The sequence below is a fragment of the Blennius ocellaris genome (genome assembly GCF_963422515.1).
Source record: "Blennius ocellaris genome assembly, chromosome: 17".
In the NCBI taxonomy this organism is placed as follows: Eukaryota; Metazoa; Chordata; class Actinopteri; order Blenniiformes; family Blenniidae; genus Blennius; species Blennius ocellaris.
In genome coordinates, this window is record NC_137666.1 from 8,105,590 (window position 1) to 8,123,936 (window position 18,347).

The 18,347-nt window shown below is 43.0% G+C and overlaps 1 protein-coding gene across 1 annotated transcript; it reads right to left on the reverse strand.

Annotated features, from left to right (window-relative positions):
* Window positions 1-2,381: 2,381 nt before the first annotated feature.
* Window positions 2,382-10,734, reverse strand: ythdf2 (YTH N6-methyladenosine RNA binding protein F2). The gene is made up of 5 exons (XM_080512544.1): window positions 10,378-10,734; window positions 8,488-8,567; window positions 5,662-7,356; window positions 4,260-4,325; window positions 2,382-4,036 (listed from the first exon to the last, which is right to left on the reverse strand). The coding sequence occupies exons 1-5, from the start codon at window positions 10,424-10,426 to the stop codon at window positions 4,013-4,015; spliced, it is 1,914 nt and encodes a 637-aa protein (XP_080368670.1). The 5' UTR covers window positions 10,427-10,734; the 3' UTR covers window positions 2,382-4,012.
* Between the last annotated feature and the right edge of the window lie 7,613 nt (window positions 10,735-18,347).

An 18,347-nucleotide genomic window follows, 5' to 3' on the forward strand; every position in this document is an offset into this window, starting at 1 on the left:
GAGCAGCGTGTCAACTTTAAGTAATATATAGGGACTGCATGTCCTATCCTATTTGTAAAATACGCTTTAAGTTGCACAGTGAAGATGCAGCCAGTGAAGTCCACAAAGATTCATATATTTTTCTATTAAAATGAGGCAGTCTCCGTGCACTGTTAATATGAAGTGCTCTGTTCTGTCCTTTAGCTATAGGCAGGCTTTCCGATATGAAATGCACGAAAAGACAGAAGAAATCTAATTTAGTCATGTAAATAGAGGTCGGGTTGGCGACATGGCGAAGCGTCACTAATGGAAGAAAGAGATGGATGCCTTATGATAATGAGGGGGAAAATAAAGCAGAAGCATGACCTTGCAGTGCAATATGAACCCGGAGACGGAGCGCGTTCCATGTGCAGCTCCTTCCTTCAATAATACTTTTCACAAAATACAACAGGAAATGAAAAAAAAATAATTAATTCTAATGTCTTTGAAATGCTCAACCGGGAAATATATAAAATCCTTTAAATTAAAAGCCTCGACAACAAGACTGTTTTCTGTATTGTTTGCCTGCTTTTTAAATTGCATTTGAACTGGAGGAGTTTAATAATGAATCAAGAGCATCTTATGGATGGAGTCGATATTTTAAGTAGAGTTTTTGCAGGACACACACAAACACCTTTCCTCTCACCAACTTATTTCATTTCTCCATCCATGTGGCTCTGAGGTGCTGACTCCCTCCTCCTCCATCACTTTCTGCCCTCGGTCCCTCCTTTCTCTTTCTTCTCCTCCATCGTGTCAGAGGCTGTCTCGGTTTTATGGCCGCTTATTTGCATCCCAGGAGGGGCGAGAAGGCGTCCCCAGAGACGCGCAGATAAGGGTCACAGGAGATCCCCTCGAGGCGGCGCGTTTGCCAAGCACCCTCCACGCAGACACGACACGTGCCGTCGACCTCCCCTCCCTCTGTCCACACACACACACACACACACACACACACACACACACACACACACACACACACACACACACACACACACACACACACACACACACACACACACACACACACACACACACACACACACACACACACACACACACACTTTTTTTTTCTAAAGTTATAAAATGCATTTCATTACTTTAAAAAAACCCCCACTAATTTCTAGCTTGTTTGACCATTTTAAAAATTTCTTATTTTCTTTTATTGAATCTTAAATAAACCCAGACTTATTATAGCCACGAGCTCAACAAATACACATTTCTGGTCGTCATGTGTAAAATCTGACTTGTAACGTCGATGGAAATATGTTTAAATAATACATTTAATTAAGTCATTTGAGTTTCTTCGATTTTCCTACAAATCAACCCACGTAAAAACAGAATACAAACAATAATGCATGTTAAGACAAAATCTGGAATCATTACAGCCCTTAAGAACGCAAACCGACCTGAGATGATCTGCTGGGAGTATACATTGTGTGTCTGGTCTGCAGCCGCGATGTACTCTAAAAGGAAACGGGAAAACTGTGGCAGTGTTCACCTTTTTCAAAATAAAAAAAAATAAAAAGTTCTTTTTTAAAAATTATTTGTGCACGTCCTATAGCTAGTGGCGTTTAGACCCCCATATACCTATAAAACAAATTTGCAATTCGGATATACAGCAATTAAAATCCAGGTTTTTGGACTAATTCTCTGGAATTCAGTGGCATGCATGAAGTTTGCAGTTGGACCTAAAAAAAAAAAAAAAACCCAACAAAAAAAAAACTGAAGTAAAGTGAAGGCCCTTAATGACCTGCACGCTTGGGAGGAGAAATGAGCTGCAGTGGACGGGCCTGTGTCGCACTCTAGTGGTCACCACGGGGACTGCAGCCTCACTGACGATAGACAGAAAATGGCGGACTCTAAATTATTTGTACAGGCAGGAAATGACAAATTCAATATGAGTGGACATACTTTTAAAACCTCCAAGATTCCCCTTTTTCCAATATCGAAGCTCTGGATAATAGAAAGCAGGTATAAAGCACAGAACTGATCCAGAATCAGTTCTCTAATGTGTACAGTGGTAAAAGCAAAGGTTTTAAAATTGGGGTAATGTGTTGCTGTGACACCAGTAGAGATCTGCTCCAGGTTTAATCGGCAAGGAAAACAAACTCACACAGCCAGCATTTTAAAAAAACGACCTTCAGAGGACCAGGGGGTTCAGGGAGTGCTGGTTCCCTCCCCCCCAGAGGCCTGATCGAAACATGGAAGAGACCGAGGGATGTGACCAGAAGTCCCACAACGGTGGAAAAACCCAAAAGTGCATGCATCTACGCTAAAGCGCATTCCACATTGCAATTTAGTATTTTATAGCTTTATAACGCGCAAAAGCTGCAGGTAAAATCTGCAGGAAATGAAGTGCAACATGGTTAAAATGAAAAAAATAAATGAAAAAAAAGTACATCACAACAGGGATTATACCAGACCTGACATGGACTACAAGCCACCCGGTCACCCGCCAAGAACTGTCCAATGAGGAGAAGAACCCACATGTGACTTTGTGGAGCATCTTTATTATGCCACAAATAAAAGCCAGTAGTTCTGAAAGAGGACCTTGCATTTTTTTTTCTTTTTTTTCCTTTTAAACTCACCAACAAAGACATTCTGAAAATGGCTGAAGCTCAGTTGTGATATTATCATATGAATGGTTGGCTGAACAGAAAAACGTGGGGAGAGTGGAGGACAAGAGCAGGGGGCTTGGAAAGTCGAGAGGCAAGAGATGCTGCAGTGTGAACTGAAGGACGGTGAAGGTAGACAGGTTGTTCAGGGAATTTAAAAAACAAACAAACAAAACACCCCACGCCCCCTCCCCAACACATTCATGAAAACCATGTGAGAACAAAACCGCTTTCCACAGACAAACAAGGGGAATGCACACAGTTCTGCTGAATATACCACATTTATTACTTTTGAACTGATTAATAGAAAGAGTGGGGGCAAAGCCACTCGCATCGATGTCTTTAGAAAACGAAGGAAGAAACGAAAAACAAACAAAAAAGCAGCCCGTAGCAACAAGTCACTTGTCAAAGACAAAGAAAGAAGGTAAATTAAGACCGATGAAGACTTTTTTTTTTCTCTCCCCCCCAAGGTCGTGAAATTATACAGCGAGCAGAGCTCATCAACTTAACTTTTCTTCTGCTTCCAAACAAGCCCGTTCCCTGGTCTCTCCCTCTGGATCCCCCTGACCTTCCCTCTCAGACACACTCCATCCAAACTGATGGGAAAACGAACACAAGAAGGTCTTTCTAAACACCTGCAGTCCCTCCCCCAGCAAGAAAAAAACCCAAAACATGGCCAGTGTGTATATGAGAATCTGGAGTGAGCGTCGTTGGCACCCGCTGATAATGAGAATCCACTGAGGAACAAAAAAAAAGAAAAAGAAAATAAAAACTCCACTGGGTTTTTTTTTTTTTTTTGGTCGAAAGTTGGGAGTCTCCTCAGAAGACCGGTGGGGTTGAGTGAGGTTGGGGGTGGTGGTGGTGGTGAGGGAACAAAGAAAATGAGACAAACTTCCCATTCTTCACTTTGGGACATTACTATGAGCCAACACTACAAATTTCTATTGGATTTGTGTGTTTGTGAGAGGATTACAGACTTGCTTTTGGACCATAGAAAACAGATACTGATCCTTTCATTAGAAAAACAAAAAAAAAAAAAGAAGAGAAAGAAGGAAGGAAGCAGCATACAAGGGAGAAAGCATATGTAGTGGAATAGGGTGGGGCAAAAAAAAAAAAAAAAAAAAAAAAAAATTCATCTAAGGATGCTATGCATTTAGTTGTAGTCCTATGAATAATTGTTTCCTTTTTCTTTTCACTACAAGTTCGAAGTAAGTCTTTAAAGTCAAAAGAAATCAAAGTCTTCATTTAGTTTTTTTGTCCTTTGTTAATTCTTCACCCCTATTAGAATTTCTTAGAGATCTGGATGTGACGATGTGACGGGGCGGTCAGGGCTTTAGGGGAAGGTGGGGCCTTTTGCAGTCTTTTGACCAGAGCACCAACTCTTACTTGACTCGTCCTTGGCGCTCCTGCAACACAAGCAGAAAGACAAGCGAGTTACACTTTACACAAACTAAATCACACACACACACACACACACTAATGGCAGACTAAATGTGAATAAGCGTCCGGTCGCCTTGTTTCAAACGGTCGACGGGCTTTCGGAGTCGTCTACGACGTCTACGCGGCGCATGCGGACCAGGTCGGGGTGGCTCAACTGCCTCGGCGCTACCGCGGCGTGACGGGAGTTACCTGAAGCCTGTAATGACTCCTGTTGCTTGGGTTGCTGGGATATGGCTCACTGCCTTGGACCTCCACCTGTCACACATAGGAGCAAAAAAACTGAGCGTAACTCAAAAAAGATTTCAGGTTCCAGACAGACGCCCGGATCAGACTCGTCAAAACACTTAATGGCTGGATTTTAAAACGGCACCGTCTGGTTTAGCAAGCCACTGACGAAGAAGGTGGAAAGAAGAGGCATTGAATTTAAATTAATACAGTTCCCACACCAGCATAATTTGTCAAATAATTAAAAAGAAACTCCTCAAACATACAATCCACAAATAACCCCCCCCCAAAAAAACCCCACCAGTGGTTTGACATTCATCCAAAAATAGTCACAACATGTGATGAGAACTAATTAGCATCTTAAATGAATTTCCTGGAAAAAAAAATGAAAAATTAAGCAGCCGCAAAGTGAATAATTCAAATTGAAACAAATAAAAGCTAATGGCTGTGTAATCATGGTTGCAATTACAGCTAAATTTGCTTTTGTAAAATGTTCCGCGAGCAATCAAGGGTGAGAAAGTGCTGGAAGATAAAGCCAGCACAACCCTAAACATCCACAGACAAAACAAATTAGCGGGAGTGGTGACCAAATTAATCTTTTAGAGCCCATGTTTGCTGGTTTTGGTACACTTGAAATAACTGGAATCAACAAAAACAACACAGATGTATGCAAATGATGTGTACTGGAAGTGTTAATATCGTGCAATAAAGTTAAAGGTTCGGTTTGTTCTCTTAAAAAAAAAACAAAAAACAAAAAAAACACCTGAATTCAACAGCACATTTCTTTGATACAAAATGTATAAAAACACTTTTTGGTCTCTTTAAATGCAAAATACATTTGCTTTTTTCCCTCCTCAGCTTTACAAGTTGTTGCCGACAGCTCAACACAATATAAACTGAGGAAATCTTATCAAAAACCCACCGAGTGTGTCAAGACATATGGAATGAAGGAATACATTCTTCAGAGCTTTGAGAGGCTTCATAACAAATATCGCTGGCGCAAATCAACCAATTTGGTTTCCAGACATGGCCTCCTGTAATCCATACCGTTATGTTACCATTTCTTTGAGCAATAGGATGCAATCGCTGCTGGTGTTCATCCTCCATGTTAATCTAAAAGCAGCACATTACTGGAGACTGACGAGTAGAAAACGCCTAAAAAGAACCTCCGTCACATTTAATTCTGTGAAGCATCTCAACCCAGCTTTTAATCCTGAGATTTACCATTTTTCCATTATGCAAAAAGCAAGGTATGTACACACGCATTCAAACATTTACATACAGCACCTTTTCAATGTCAATTAAAAGCACCCCTCCCTCCCTAAATCATCTGTTTAATCACTTTACTCAACAGTAAGCGGATTACCTTTTTCACACACTCCTCTTCCTCCTGACGCTTCTCGTAGTGAGAAAAGTCATCGAAGATGGAAGTGGTGTGTTTATATCCCGCGATGATCTTTAGCACCTGCCTGGCTTTGTCCAGCGGCACCTCCTGTGTGTCCCGAGAGTTGGTCACTGGCTTATTTTCGTTGTTCTCCAGCCGGATGTGCCTCAGCTGACTGTTGGGAACGTCCTTCACAAAGATCCAGCGCACATCGAAGCGGCCCTTCCACTTGTCCTGTGACCACACGCCGGCAGACGTGTTGTAGTCCACGGGTGAACGCATCTCTGCCACACCACAGAAGTGACCGCTCCCGTTGACGCTGAACAGGAGAAACAGCGGCCCTTTGCCGGCCAGCGAGCGGTAGGCCGCGTCCAGCCTCTTGTTGCCGTGCTCCGTGCTGCACCAGATGTTGTACTTGATGGAGCGGTGGATGTCATCCTCAGAGTAGCTCTTGATGATAAACACCCGGCCCTGCTTGGGGTTCCAGTCAAAGTCCTTGGGGTTGTAATTGTTGACCATGCGCAACTTCTCTAAAACCGGGTGAGGCTCAGACGGGACCCCCGGGACCACGCCCACACCAGAGGAGGAGGGAGGTGACTGGCCGGCACCGCCCCCGCTAGCGTCCCCGAATCCATTGGCCCGGTTCCGCGGAGGAACCCAGCGAGTCGGTTGAGAAGTTTGCTGCTGTTGGCTTGGCGGAGGAGGACCCTGGGAGAGAGGAGGCTGGGCCATCTGAGCGATACCTGGCTGCCCACTGGGTGGAAGCTGATGCTGCCCCATCTGGGAAACGGGAGGAACCAGCTGTCCATTGCTCAGGGGCATTTGTGGGTTCCCAGCAGCAGTAGATCCGGGTTGTGGGGAAGCCTGGTTGGGCGGCTGCCCGTTGCTGGGAATAGGGGGCACCTGCTGAGGGGTGGCAGCTTTAGGCATCGTGCCCTTGTTGTCCCAGGTGCCAATGTCCATGTTGTGTTTAATGGGTGGAGGTGGCAAATTGGCACCAGCCATGCCACCCTTGGTTTTAAGCTTGGGCTGGGGCTTGGCTGGCTTGCTGGCAATATCTGCCCAGGACGCGGGCTTTGTTGGGGCAATTGAGACAGGCGGCATGCTCGGAGGTCCTACAGATGATACAGGGCCAAGGGGACCCCCACCAGGTAAACCAGAGCCAACCACCTTAGGAGCCATGTCCCCACTCCCACCGGGGGCGGCACCACTGATCTTAAGCCCAGCCATGCCCTGGTCAAGGCTGTTCATACCAGGTGCCTTGTTTAGAGGCTCATTGGCAGCAGGTGCAAATGGGGACTGTCCGTCAATCATGGCACCCCCAAGTGAGCTGGGAGCATAGGCATAGCTGCTGCTGTAGCCCGAGCTCTGCGGTGTCCCCGACTGTCCCTGAGAACTGCTGTTGCCCCACGCCGAGAAGTCGATGCCGCTGGGGAAAAAGTTGAAGCCGGGCTGGCCCAGGAATGGGTTGCTCCCCAGGGGGCCCGGCTGGCCAAACATAGCGTCCGGGAGGTAGTGGGGTTCCCCATTGCTTAGCTGTCCATAGGAGGCCAGGTAAGGCATCGGAGGGTCCCCGCCCGTGGACCATGCTGCCTCATTGAGGGAGTAGGAAAATCCTATGGAGGGGCTGTAGTAGCTGGGCATGTACGAGTCCGACATGGCCGTATAGGCATTGCTCTAAACAGAAAGAAACTTGGATTTAGTGACCAAAAGTTTACAGCATCTCTCTGTAACTATAGTATAGTGCACATTGTTCACTACCCCCCAAAAAATAAACATGTTAATTCAAGATAAGCTTAGCTTATTTAAGTATATACCTTGTTCTTGTAGATCCAAATAGTCAGACCAAGATAAAAGATGAGCAAAGTTATGGCGTTATTGTCATTATACACCAGAGTTTCATCACATAGTGAATACACATTTCTAAAAGCCTGGTCCTCTTATTAGATCTTTTTTCATCAGTAAATACACTAAACAATGAACCAAGTTACTTGTTTTGAAGTCTCTTGAACAAAAGGATTCTACATCCGTTTGAATGCTGGGAAACACTGGCTCCATTATAATCTACAGTTCAGCTCCCAGCAGGTCTATTAGCAAACAAGGTGAACTCACGCTATTACAGTAGTACAAGAGATAACATTCACTAGCAAGGAAAACAAGGTGGTAAATTCGATAGCACATCCCAGCTGCACATCTTTTACATCTTTCGAGTTATGTAAAATCCAAGGACGTGCACAGTACACACGTACAAAAAGGAATCTTGGCCAGTGAAGCAAATTAAATCTGCATGAACTGCTTATTCAGCTCTTGGAAAACAATCATTCTTCATTTTTCCATAAAAACACCTATAAACACTCTTGGAAAAATACTTAAATCAACTGCAAAAGTGTATGTTTAAAACACAATTCTATAAAAAAGAAACCACAGCCTTGCTGCTTCATGCACATACAGTCTTAAGATTTTCCAAACAGACATTCATTTATCATATGCATAATGTATCAGGTTACATAAAACCTGGACCGTCTCACTTCCTAAACACAGGGCAATGCATCAAATTATGATTTAGCTTCTGAAAATCCACAAAAAAGGGACATCTAGAGTGAAATGATCAGGATCAATCAGGCACATAAGTTGACTTTTGTACTTTTGATAAGTATCACTCCTAATTATTAACAACTGAAATGTGATTGGAAATGTCTACTTTCAAAGCCATTTGCTAGTTTTCACTATAATACGACATCAAAAGAAAAAAAAAAAAAAAACTGAGAAAAGTGATTTGACTTTGTGAGCCAACACTGAAAATCTTACCTGTCTGGCCTGAGTATTCAGGTAAGGCTCAAACTCATCGTCATTCAAAGTATCCTTTTGGGTCACAGCTCCGTTTTGCACTGGAGAGAAAAAAAAACATTGATGTAAACATAGTGTTCCAGTTTGTGCAAATCCAAACACCAGTATTTACATCAGCACTGAACTGATGTAGATCAGTGTATTCTGTTAACCTAAACAGCTTCCCTTATCACAATATGCACCGATGTAATTCATAGCCAAACACCTAAATGCAGTAATTCCCAGTCTGTATATATTCAATCTGCAGTTAGTCAGGGCCTGAACATGTCTATGCAGACATGTTCAGGCTGACTGTTCCTGGTGTTGTCAGGACAACTCTGGCGAACGCGATGATCAGATACAGACATGCTGCCTTTGCTTGTTTTCAATGCAGGCAGCAGAAGTGTAACGAGTAAATCAAACCCATGGTGCCCCAGCAAGCATAATACATACAGTGGCCAGTGTCATGTACTTTGACAGTTTTGCATCTGCTTGACAAAAATGACTTTAATAGACACCATCCCACTTAGTGGGATGTAGGTGCAATGTAACAGCTTCTCCCAGGGCTTCAAGACTATGGGTTCCCTCAAAATTGTGGCTGCTCGCAGATCAAATGGGGCCAATATGTGGGCAGATACGGTGTAGGTTATCGGTCTTTCAATGCTTTTTCCTCCTGATGATCTAACTTGTAGAAAACAGTCTTCCTTAAACAGACATGCACTGTGGTAGTGAGACAATAGTTTGATACACTGAATAAATCAGATAATGTGCAATGGAAATAAGAAATACACTAGGTTGTGGGTCAACTCTGGTACAATTGTCACTCCCACAGGTTAAGACTAATAGGTGTGCCTAAGTGAAAACGCCCAGGGAGTCTAAGCATGATTCCTTAAAGGATAAAAAAAAAAACCGTATAATTTAATAACACCGAGTGGAGACCTACTTTATTGTGACGTGACTTTATTATGACAGACTGATGGGCCAAGTTGCACCACCGTGTGAAGTCAAACATTAAACAACAGGTACAGTAGTCCGTCATCACACTAAATCGACGAGTTATCGAATCAAAACAACAAGATGTCTGCATGTTGAACACAGGGAAACAGGACACCGGTTGTTTGTTTTCACTAGTTTAAGACTTCGTCTGCTTATGACGCGTCCCAGTGTCTGCTAGCATGTGATGGTCGCAACACGGGAGGGGGAGGAAAAAAGTAGTAAAAAAAAAATTGACTGAGGAACATCAGCTTGATTACAGACATCTGGGACGACATGCTGACGGGAAAAAGCGAGGCCCGCTTGGATACAGGAAAAGCATGTCGGAAGACGTGTCATTTCGGGTTAACTTAGCCATCAGCTAGCGGCTAACAGCGTCTCCATGTTAACGAGCGCCAAGAGTCCTTTCAACCTGACGGGCTGGCTAACATTAGCCGACTGCTAAGACGCACCTGCGCTTCAACATTAGTTAAATGTCTTCCCATGTGCGAGACCGAGATATGCAAACGCACATTCACACCTGTTGGACTAATAAAAAGCGCCTCGCGCTAAACCAGGAAAGGATGCTGCTGTGTGTCATGTTGCCATTTAACGTTAGCTCGATGCTACCTGTAGGAAGTGTCTCTGGATCATATCAGTGATGGAAATGACACCGTAAAAAATTGATTTTAAGACCTGCGTGGATCCGCGAGAAACTGAATTGTTCCTTAGTGCTTCGTGTGAATTCTGGATTACACGATAAGCAGGCCTTCCTCACCAGAAGCCAAGGACCTGCTATCGCAGACGCGCACGCAAGATTTTCGAGGCGCACGGCACGTAAAAAGATCCGCATTCACCACAGCCAGACCGGAGGATATTCACACAATATGTACGGCTTACCTTTATTAGCTTGGCCTTTCGGTCTCTGGATTGGGTCCAGGTGATTCATGAAGGTTTGATTTATGAGAAGAGAGGAAGGGGAAAAATAGATGAAGAGATATATTTTGAGCAGTCAGTTCCTTTAGCAGGTGGTCAGGCCTCGGCCGCTGCCTCTGAGCTAAGCTATCCTCGCTAGCCGTCGCGATGCTGACAAATTTGGCCCACGTAAATGTTCAGAAAATACCTCTCTTTACCTGTTCAAGAAGGCTGCTGGCTGACATGTCTTTCCCCCCCGGAGCCTGTGTAACTGTATTTACTCCTAAGTAAGCGCGGCAGGGTGTAGAATTGGTCTAGCTACGGCAGAGTTTGAGCCTCTCTACACAGCCTGCTTTCTACACAATGGCGGGCTGCAGTTTCCCTGTCAGACTCCTCAACATGGCTGGGCGGCCTCGTCAACCCCACGATGGCACTTATTTACCACCACTGTGCGACCCCTGGCGGCGAGGAGGACCACGGAATAAGTGGCTATTGCAAGGAGTCCATTGGTTTAACTTGATTTCTCTCCCCTAAGTGGTCAATTTTCCTTTCATTTCAGGCTTCTTAATGCTTTTTCTCTTCTTATATGGCAATTATGATTTTAATCTTTGGTGAAAACTGATGATGCGCCACAGGAGATTCTTCCTTCCTGTAGCAAACAGACTCCAAAGCTCTTCTTTGTAAAAGGTGTTTGTTGAGTTTTCGGTCAATTCATCTTTCTTGCCATGCTTATATTAGCCACCACTAAGCCTTATATGTATACATATTATAGTTATTTACTTTTAATTTTAACATTTTAGTCTACTTATTACGTTATTTTCTGGGTGAAGCAATGTTGTAAATAATTTCCCTCTCAGATTCATACAGTATTTGTATTCCATTCTATTCTATCCTATTCTACAGTACAGGGATAAGCATCTGTGATCATCATAGTCATCTTCACAATGTACCCAAGGCCCAGTATATGATGTCGCCCCTTGAGAATTGTGACAAATAATTCCATGAAAACAACAAACTGCATGTCTATAAATTCAATTTAATAACATTATAAATACCAATCATCTAAACAACTCGCTCCTGTGGAGCAGTTCTATCCAATAAATGCCATTGAATAACATCAAAATGACCGATATCCACGCAGTTCACGATCGCTACCATAGATCCTTAGAACTGTAGTCAAGACCACTAAATCTGAGACCAAGTCAAGAACAAGAGCTTGGAAATTTGGTCTTTAGACCAATCTCCAAGCCAAAGATTCATCTCGAGTACAACAATATATTTAGCTAAATTGAAAACATTCCTTACTTTTGTTTGCTGTATCTAAGCATGAGCATCTCATCATAGAATGTATTTGTTGCAACAACAAAAAAAGCCAAAACAAAGCAAACAAATCCTGATTATGAAAATCACTAGGAGCATGTTTGGGGGGGGGGGGGGGGGGGGGGGGGGGGGACCTACATTTCTTTCACGTGATCAAGCACAAGTGGAAAAAGGTGAAACACAACAGCAGTTCTTATTTCAATGTGTAGCAAAACGATTTAATCACGTTTTCAATTATTGTCATGGATTTACTACAATTCATTTAAGAACAAATATTGTCCCATGAAGAATTGGAACAAAATGCATACATTTGATGTTTTCTAACATAAATTAGATTGATAATTTTTCAGGACTGATTTCTGGTTTGAAGGGCATCAGTCTATCTCCAGTATTTTGTACTTGGCTTGACTTTACTGCCCCCTACTGTCTCATTATATCGCATCCCTTTTCGGGCCTCCACCACCAGATGGAGTCCTTGTTTCTGCCATTATTTTTTTTTCTATTTTAAAAACGAGGCAGCAGGAATCAGGTATTAGGCTTCCTGACATTTGCAAAGCAGACATTTCTCCAGCGATCAGAGAAGTTACCAAATCTTTGCTTCGAGGTTATTGAGCTGTAACGTGTTGTCGATATCTGGTGGTTATTACAAGTCCCTGCAATTCAAAACCTACAGAAAGACCAAAACATGGCGTGCTCGACATTCTGGTTGCTATTTATATTTAATCTAACCGAGATCATTTATTCATAAAGTTGTTAAATTATTAATTTAATTCTGGAGTAAATTTACCCAGCCTCCCCCGATGAGCATTTTGTTCTACTTGCTTATTTTGCAATTTTGTTTTCCATTAAAAACTTTTGAGATCTGTGTCTGAGCATGGAGATTAGCCTGCTGACTGTGTCACCTTGTTTGTTGTTCTTCTCCATCCTCTTCTTTTCTCTTTTACGATTCCTAATCACACTAGTCGAAGCAAGAAGCCACCACCTATTAATTTATTTTATTTAAATCAAGTTTTCTTCACTTATGCTTGCCAATGTGGGGTCAATGGTTGTTTTCTCTATTTTCTTGACATTGTTTGACCACTATGTGTTATTCATCATTGAAAATAAAATGTTTTAAAATTGGCCAATATATAAGTTCTTTTTTCACCCATTGCAAATTCCAGAATTTTGAAGCAATCCATCCATCTATCATGTACACAAATGTATTTCCCAAGAGCTGATCACAGATAATAATGGGTGAATCAGAGAGACAAACAACTATACGCATATACACACTAGCACACACCTACGGATATTTCAGGGTCACCAATTAGCCTCAAAAGTATATTTTTGGACCGTTGGAGCAAAATAGATTACCTGGGGGAAAATAACACCTGCAGGTGCAGGAAGAACATACAGAGAAAATCTTGCTCTGGCCTCGAACCCTCGACAACGAGGTTAATCCCTCCTAAAAAAATTAATAGTCTTGGTTTTTTTATGGCTACAAAAGAAGAGTCACACTCAATTCAGTTCACTATCCATTGACCTTCACTCTCAGTGTTTGTTTCCACATATATTCGTCTTGATTTTAACTCACGTTGGAACACATAATACTTGACACAAATCATGCTTTCAACCACACCAATCTGCATAGAGATAATTCTGCACAATGACATACAATCCATAAGAGAAGCATTTACATCTTTGAGTGGAAGAAGACTTTACCATCGGAGTGAAATCATCACCCATCTGCCCCCGTACTGTATGAGGTATGCAACTGTTGCACCCAAGAACACACGACACAGAGCCAGGAATAACTACCCCCCCCCCCCCCCCCCCCCCCGCGTGCCCCCTGCCTCTCTAAGGGGAGAGACTCAGGTAAAATAACACAGTCGCAGGACATGTTTTGTAAAGAAGCATTACAGCTTTCATCTAAATTTAAATTCTCCCAAAGCTGAGAGTTGAGCGATGGTGTAGGAGCTATGGAAAAAGACGTTACACCAGAGACGATGCAGTGGCTGTGAGTGTTGGATTATAGGTCAGGGGATACACAACTGACTGCACAAGTGTCTGAATAACTCGGGCAAACAGGGATGGCAAACCGGTAGCAGTGACAAGAGATTTGACTTGTGAAACACGCCTAGGACAGTAGCATGGCATGCACGTATCATATTCCGCCTTTCAACTCTCAATCATTTTTGGGTGCTTGACTTTTTTCCCCCTCTCCCATGGGCTTGTTGACTGGTGCGGATTGGACAGGTGGCATAGCATGGAGAAGAGCTGGCCGTTTTACCAGCCAATAAAAATAGCTGTGGTCTCCGTGATGTCACCGGTGAGTAAATCATTGCTCCGGGGTGTAAAGTGAGAATTAAAATTAGGGGAATAATTTTGATTTTACAGTTGTGTCTGTTGGGTAAACAGATCTTACTTAGATTTCTGTCTAAATCTGCATTAGATTGGCTCACATTGCTCAATTTCACATTTTACTTATTTTCTTGCAGCTGCATATCCCTGGATATACGTTTATCCACACAATCACGTGGATGTAAAGGAAGGCGCAAAGAAAGGCCACAGCATTGCTCGTGCAGTCACACTGCCATCTTCAACCGGTCACACCGGCCGCAGTTGCCAGAAAGGGTGTACAAACTAAAGCCGGAGTCTGATCTCACTCCCATACCTGGCATTCTGAAGCCACAACACCACGCCGCTGATGAGGAACATGATCAGTCGTAAATCTTCCCTGTTTGACCATGTGACACGCCAAATTTGTGATTCTGCCCTCTGTTCACCCTCCGCATCCCCCTCCCCTCGACACACTGCCTCCCGTAGTGCCCCTTCGAACTGCGGCCCCCTCCTGGCACAGCGGAGCAGGAATGTCCGGCAGGATGGTGACAATCCTGCATGCCCAGATTAGAGGTTCTCTGTGCATCTTTCATATGTTTGTATGTGTTCCTTTGGCTTTATATCAGCATGTGTTTGTATGCGAGTATGTGAATTTGTGATTATGTGCGCCTAACTCTGGTGACCCGGCGGCAGTCTGGTGGCAGAATAGTCTCGGTAATAGGATGTTAGGAATGTGGCACTTGTCAGTCTCTCTGAGGATGCTGTTAATTCACATTCTATCCATTTCAGAAGGTTAGCCTTTAATAAGCAGTGAGTGTTGAGTATATTTGCATGTGAGCAGGCGCTCTGTTTGTTTTATGATTTGAAGTGTGCAAATAGCTTCCTAATAAGAATGTCATTTGACAGTCTGCTTAGTCGCAGGTTGATTTTAATTCTCATTTTCACAAAGAGCTCATATTAATTAAAGCTACCACACAGGACTCACGATAGCAATCACAATAACAATGATAGTTTTAAATGTGAGCGCATGCATCTACATGCGCTTTAGGGTCAAAGGGTGCCAGAGTGTGTGTGCACACAAAACTATGTTTTTACAACTTTAGCTTATGTTTTACATTTAAAAACTGTAATCCCAGCCAAATACAGAGCCGCATTAAGGCCCTTCATCCATTTGCCATATCATTTCATTTACAACTCAGGGTTGTGGGGTGTTGAAGCCAATCCCAGGTGACTTTGGGCAAAGGCGGTGTACTCCCTGGGTAAGTAACCAGATCATCACAGGAGAATTAATTTAATCATAACTTGAAAAATCACCTGACATAGTTTAAAAAAATTGCTTAGTATGAAAGCCATTTCTTGTTATTATAACGCATTGTTGTAAATAGCAATACATTTGAGTTACCGAACAACATTTAATTTGTTGGCAGCACACTGTATATGTCTCAATATCCTCAAACATCTTGCTTTCTATGGCCACACAATGGTGTAGCGATTAGCACTCTTGTTTCACAGTGACAATTATCTGTAAATATCTGGTGTGCTTCTGGTTAACGGCCCTTCAGTACGTAGTTTTCATGTTCTTAGAAATGTGGGTTTTCTCTGGTTTCCTCCTCACTCCAAACAAGCAATGAGCCTAATTGGTGAGTCTAGAATTGTATGACTGTAAGAGGGTGGCAAACTGGCAATCTATCCATTTGGTATTCTTCATCCAAATTCAGCTGGGATCACTTCAAAACCATCAGCACAAAATATAACTACATCTTTGCTTATTTCCTTACTGAGACAAAATGTCATGTTTGATCTTTGTCAGTCAATTCAGACAGATTTTCGAACCGTTCTGAAACTACAAGAGTAGAAAATGCAACAATCACTTTTTAAATGATAATTAATGCTATGGAAAATGAATCATTATGTGAATTGCATGACTCTTGCCTCAGTGGCTGATGCAGATATGACCCATAAAATGTTTGAATAATAGTGAATTTACTTTTAAACTACAGTGCCTATAATCCCGGGCCTTGGTGGTCTGTGAAGACAATGAGGAGGTTGTTTCAGGAAGAAAATAGCTGCACACTTGCACATTCTATCACAGAGGATTTATCACCAACATTTGTGTAGAAGGTTGAATGGCCGGACCTGTCCATATGTGGCCCTTTGTGTGAGTGTGCCAGGGTGTCTGTGCTTCCGATGACACTTAGTGATGATTTTGAACAGCTGAGATCAGTTTGTGTGGAGCTGGACAACGAGGCAGCTGTACATCTCTGTCTTGGACATATGCACACACACACACACACACACACACACACACACACACGCACACACGCACACACGCACACACATATACGCACACAGACCCACATACACGTTGAGGCATATAAACAACAGTGGAATCCTGAGGTCCTACCCCCTCGGGTCCGAGCCAGACTGAGACCTTAATAAAGGACTTGTTGTTTCAGGAGGTAGCTTATATGGTTTCAGGTTCATATTGCAACAAGCCCCACTTTACAGACCATCATTATCAGCTTACCGATAACGTTTTCCTTATTACATTTACATCATAATGTGTCAATACAACTTTGATTGTTGTATAAAAATGTTGGCAGAAGTACAAATGCTCTTTCTTTCATGTATGCAGGCATTTCTACCAGAGAGTATGAACTATTAATGGTTGTGTTGCAGTTTCAATAGTGGTCTAAATAAAACCAAGTTGCCATTACTACCTCAACTGGCCTGCAACATCTTAGCCAATGAGAGACTTTGCCGGGTCGGACCTCTTTTAAGAGGGGTGGGGCCTCAATGTGCTGAAGGGTCACAAGGAGTGATGTAACCTGTATTTATTTTCAGCATATAGAAGTAAATGTAGACACACACACACACACATGGAAACACAGGCAAGAGCAACTGTAGCCTCCTGCACATACTGTTCTTTACGTACAAAGAGTTTGACACAGACTATTGAGTATCACTGACAAACACAAATGCACCCAGCAACTAAGTTGTGGACTTTGGGATCAGTGCCATGTTCCTGCACATTGGTTGTCCCACTTGCCCTCTTCCTTGTTTGGTCACTTGATGACAAATGTTGCAGCATACGCATGTGCATGCCCTTTCAGCAGCGCATTGAAAAGTGCACGCGCGGATACGTGTAGGCTATAGGCGATGGCCGTTCCGCTGATTAAATAAAGAAAAGGTGCGTGTATCACCAGGGAAGATAAGGCAGAGTCAGAGACAAAAAGAGAAGCGGAGAGACAGAGAAATTTAGTCATGGCCATTAATACATAGTGGCCTCTCTTTCCTTCCGTCAGCTGCAGCTGTTGATCATGCTGGTGTAACAGTGAGCTTTCTCGCATTGCATCACTCTCTTTCTCCACAAGCCTTGTGCTGTCCTGCATTACTCTCCATGTATATGGGTCTGGGACCGAAGCAGGATTAGTAACTGATAACGTCAGTTCTGCTCTATTTAAAAGCAGATCTGCAAATTTCAACTGATGCATTGTTTCTTGGCACAGGCCAAATGCATTATAGCATTGCAAGAATATGCAACATTATAGCAGGATATCAGAGTGAGGAGTGCTACTTGTCTGCTTTATCCGCTGCTATTTAGGAACATGTTCAATTCATTAGCATGCCAATAACCTGCCACTAGTTATTCATACTATGTGTGATGTATGCATAGCAAGATGTTGGTCATGTTCTCCCTCTCGAGAACGCAGCAGACGGACGATGTAACTTCCCCAGGAGCTTGTCCACTAGCATACATCAGAGACATTCCACCTCATCTGACACTCGTCCATGGAATTCTGCAAATTTTCCACACTATTCTCTCAGGCATTCTGAAGTGCCTGTCAAAAAGACTGGCATGCCCAAACATCAAGCACCTGTAAACACTTTAAACAAGGGAATTGCATTTCACTTTTAGAAGAATTGATGTGGTTTGCTGGTTTCCGCTTTTAAGGTTTCCTGGATGATCTTGGAAGTCTTCTTGTCCGAGCTACAAAATGAATTGAGGTCGGCGGTGGCGCTTGTGATTGCCATTAGGTACGTTTGAGTGTGTGTGTGAAAATATCTTTTTGTTTGCACTGCTGATAGGTGATAATTTGTCATAGATTTGTGCAGAGTCCCTTTCTCCTCTATGTTGGTATGACCAGTGTATGCAACCTATAGTTGACACCTATGTGTCGTTCTGGGAACACACTAAATACTTCAGATGACTTGAGGGTTTACTTGGCAACCGATGGCTGTTTTAAGACCGCGGATACTTTCGGGCTTGGACTGTGCACAACGTTTTCAAGTATCCAAAGTACATGGAGAGG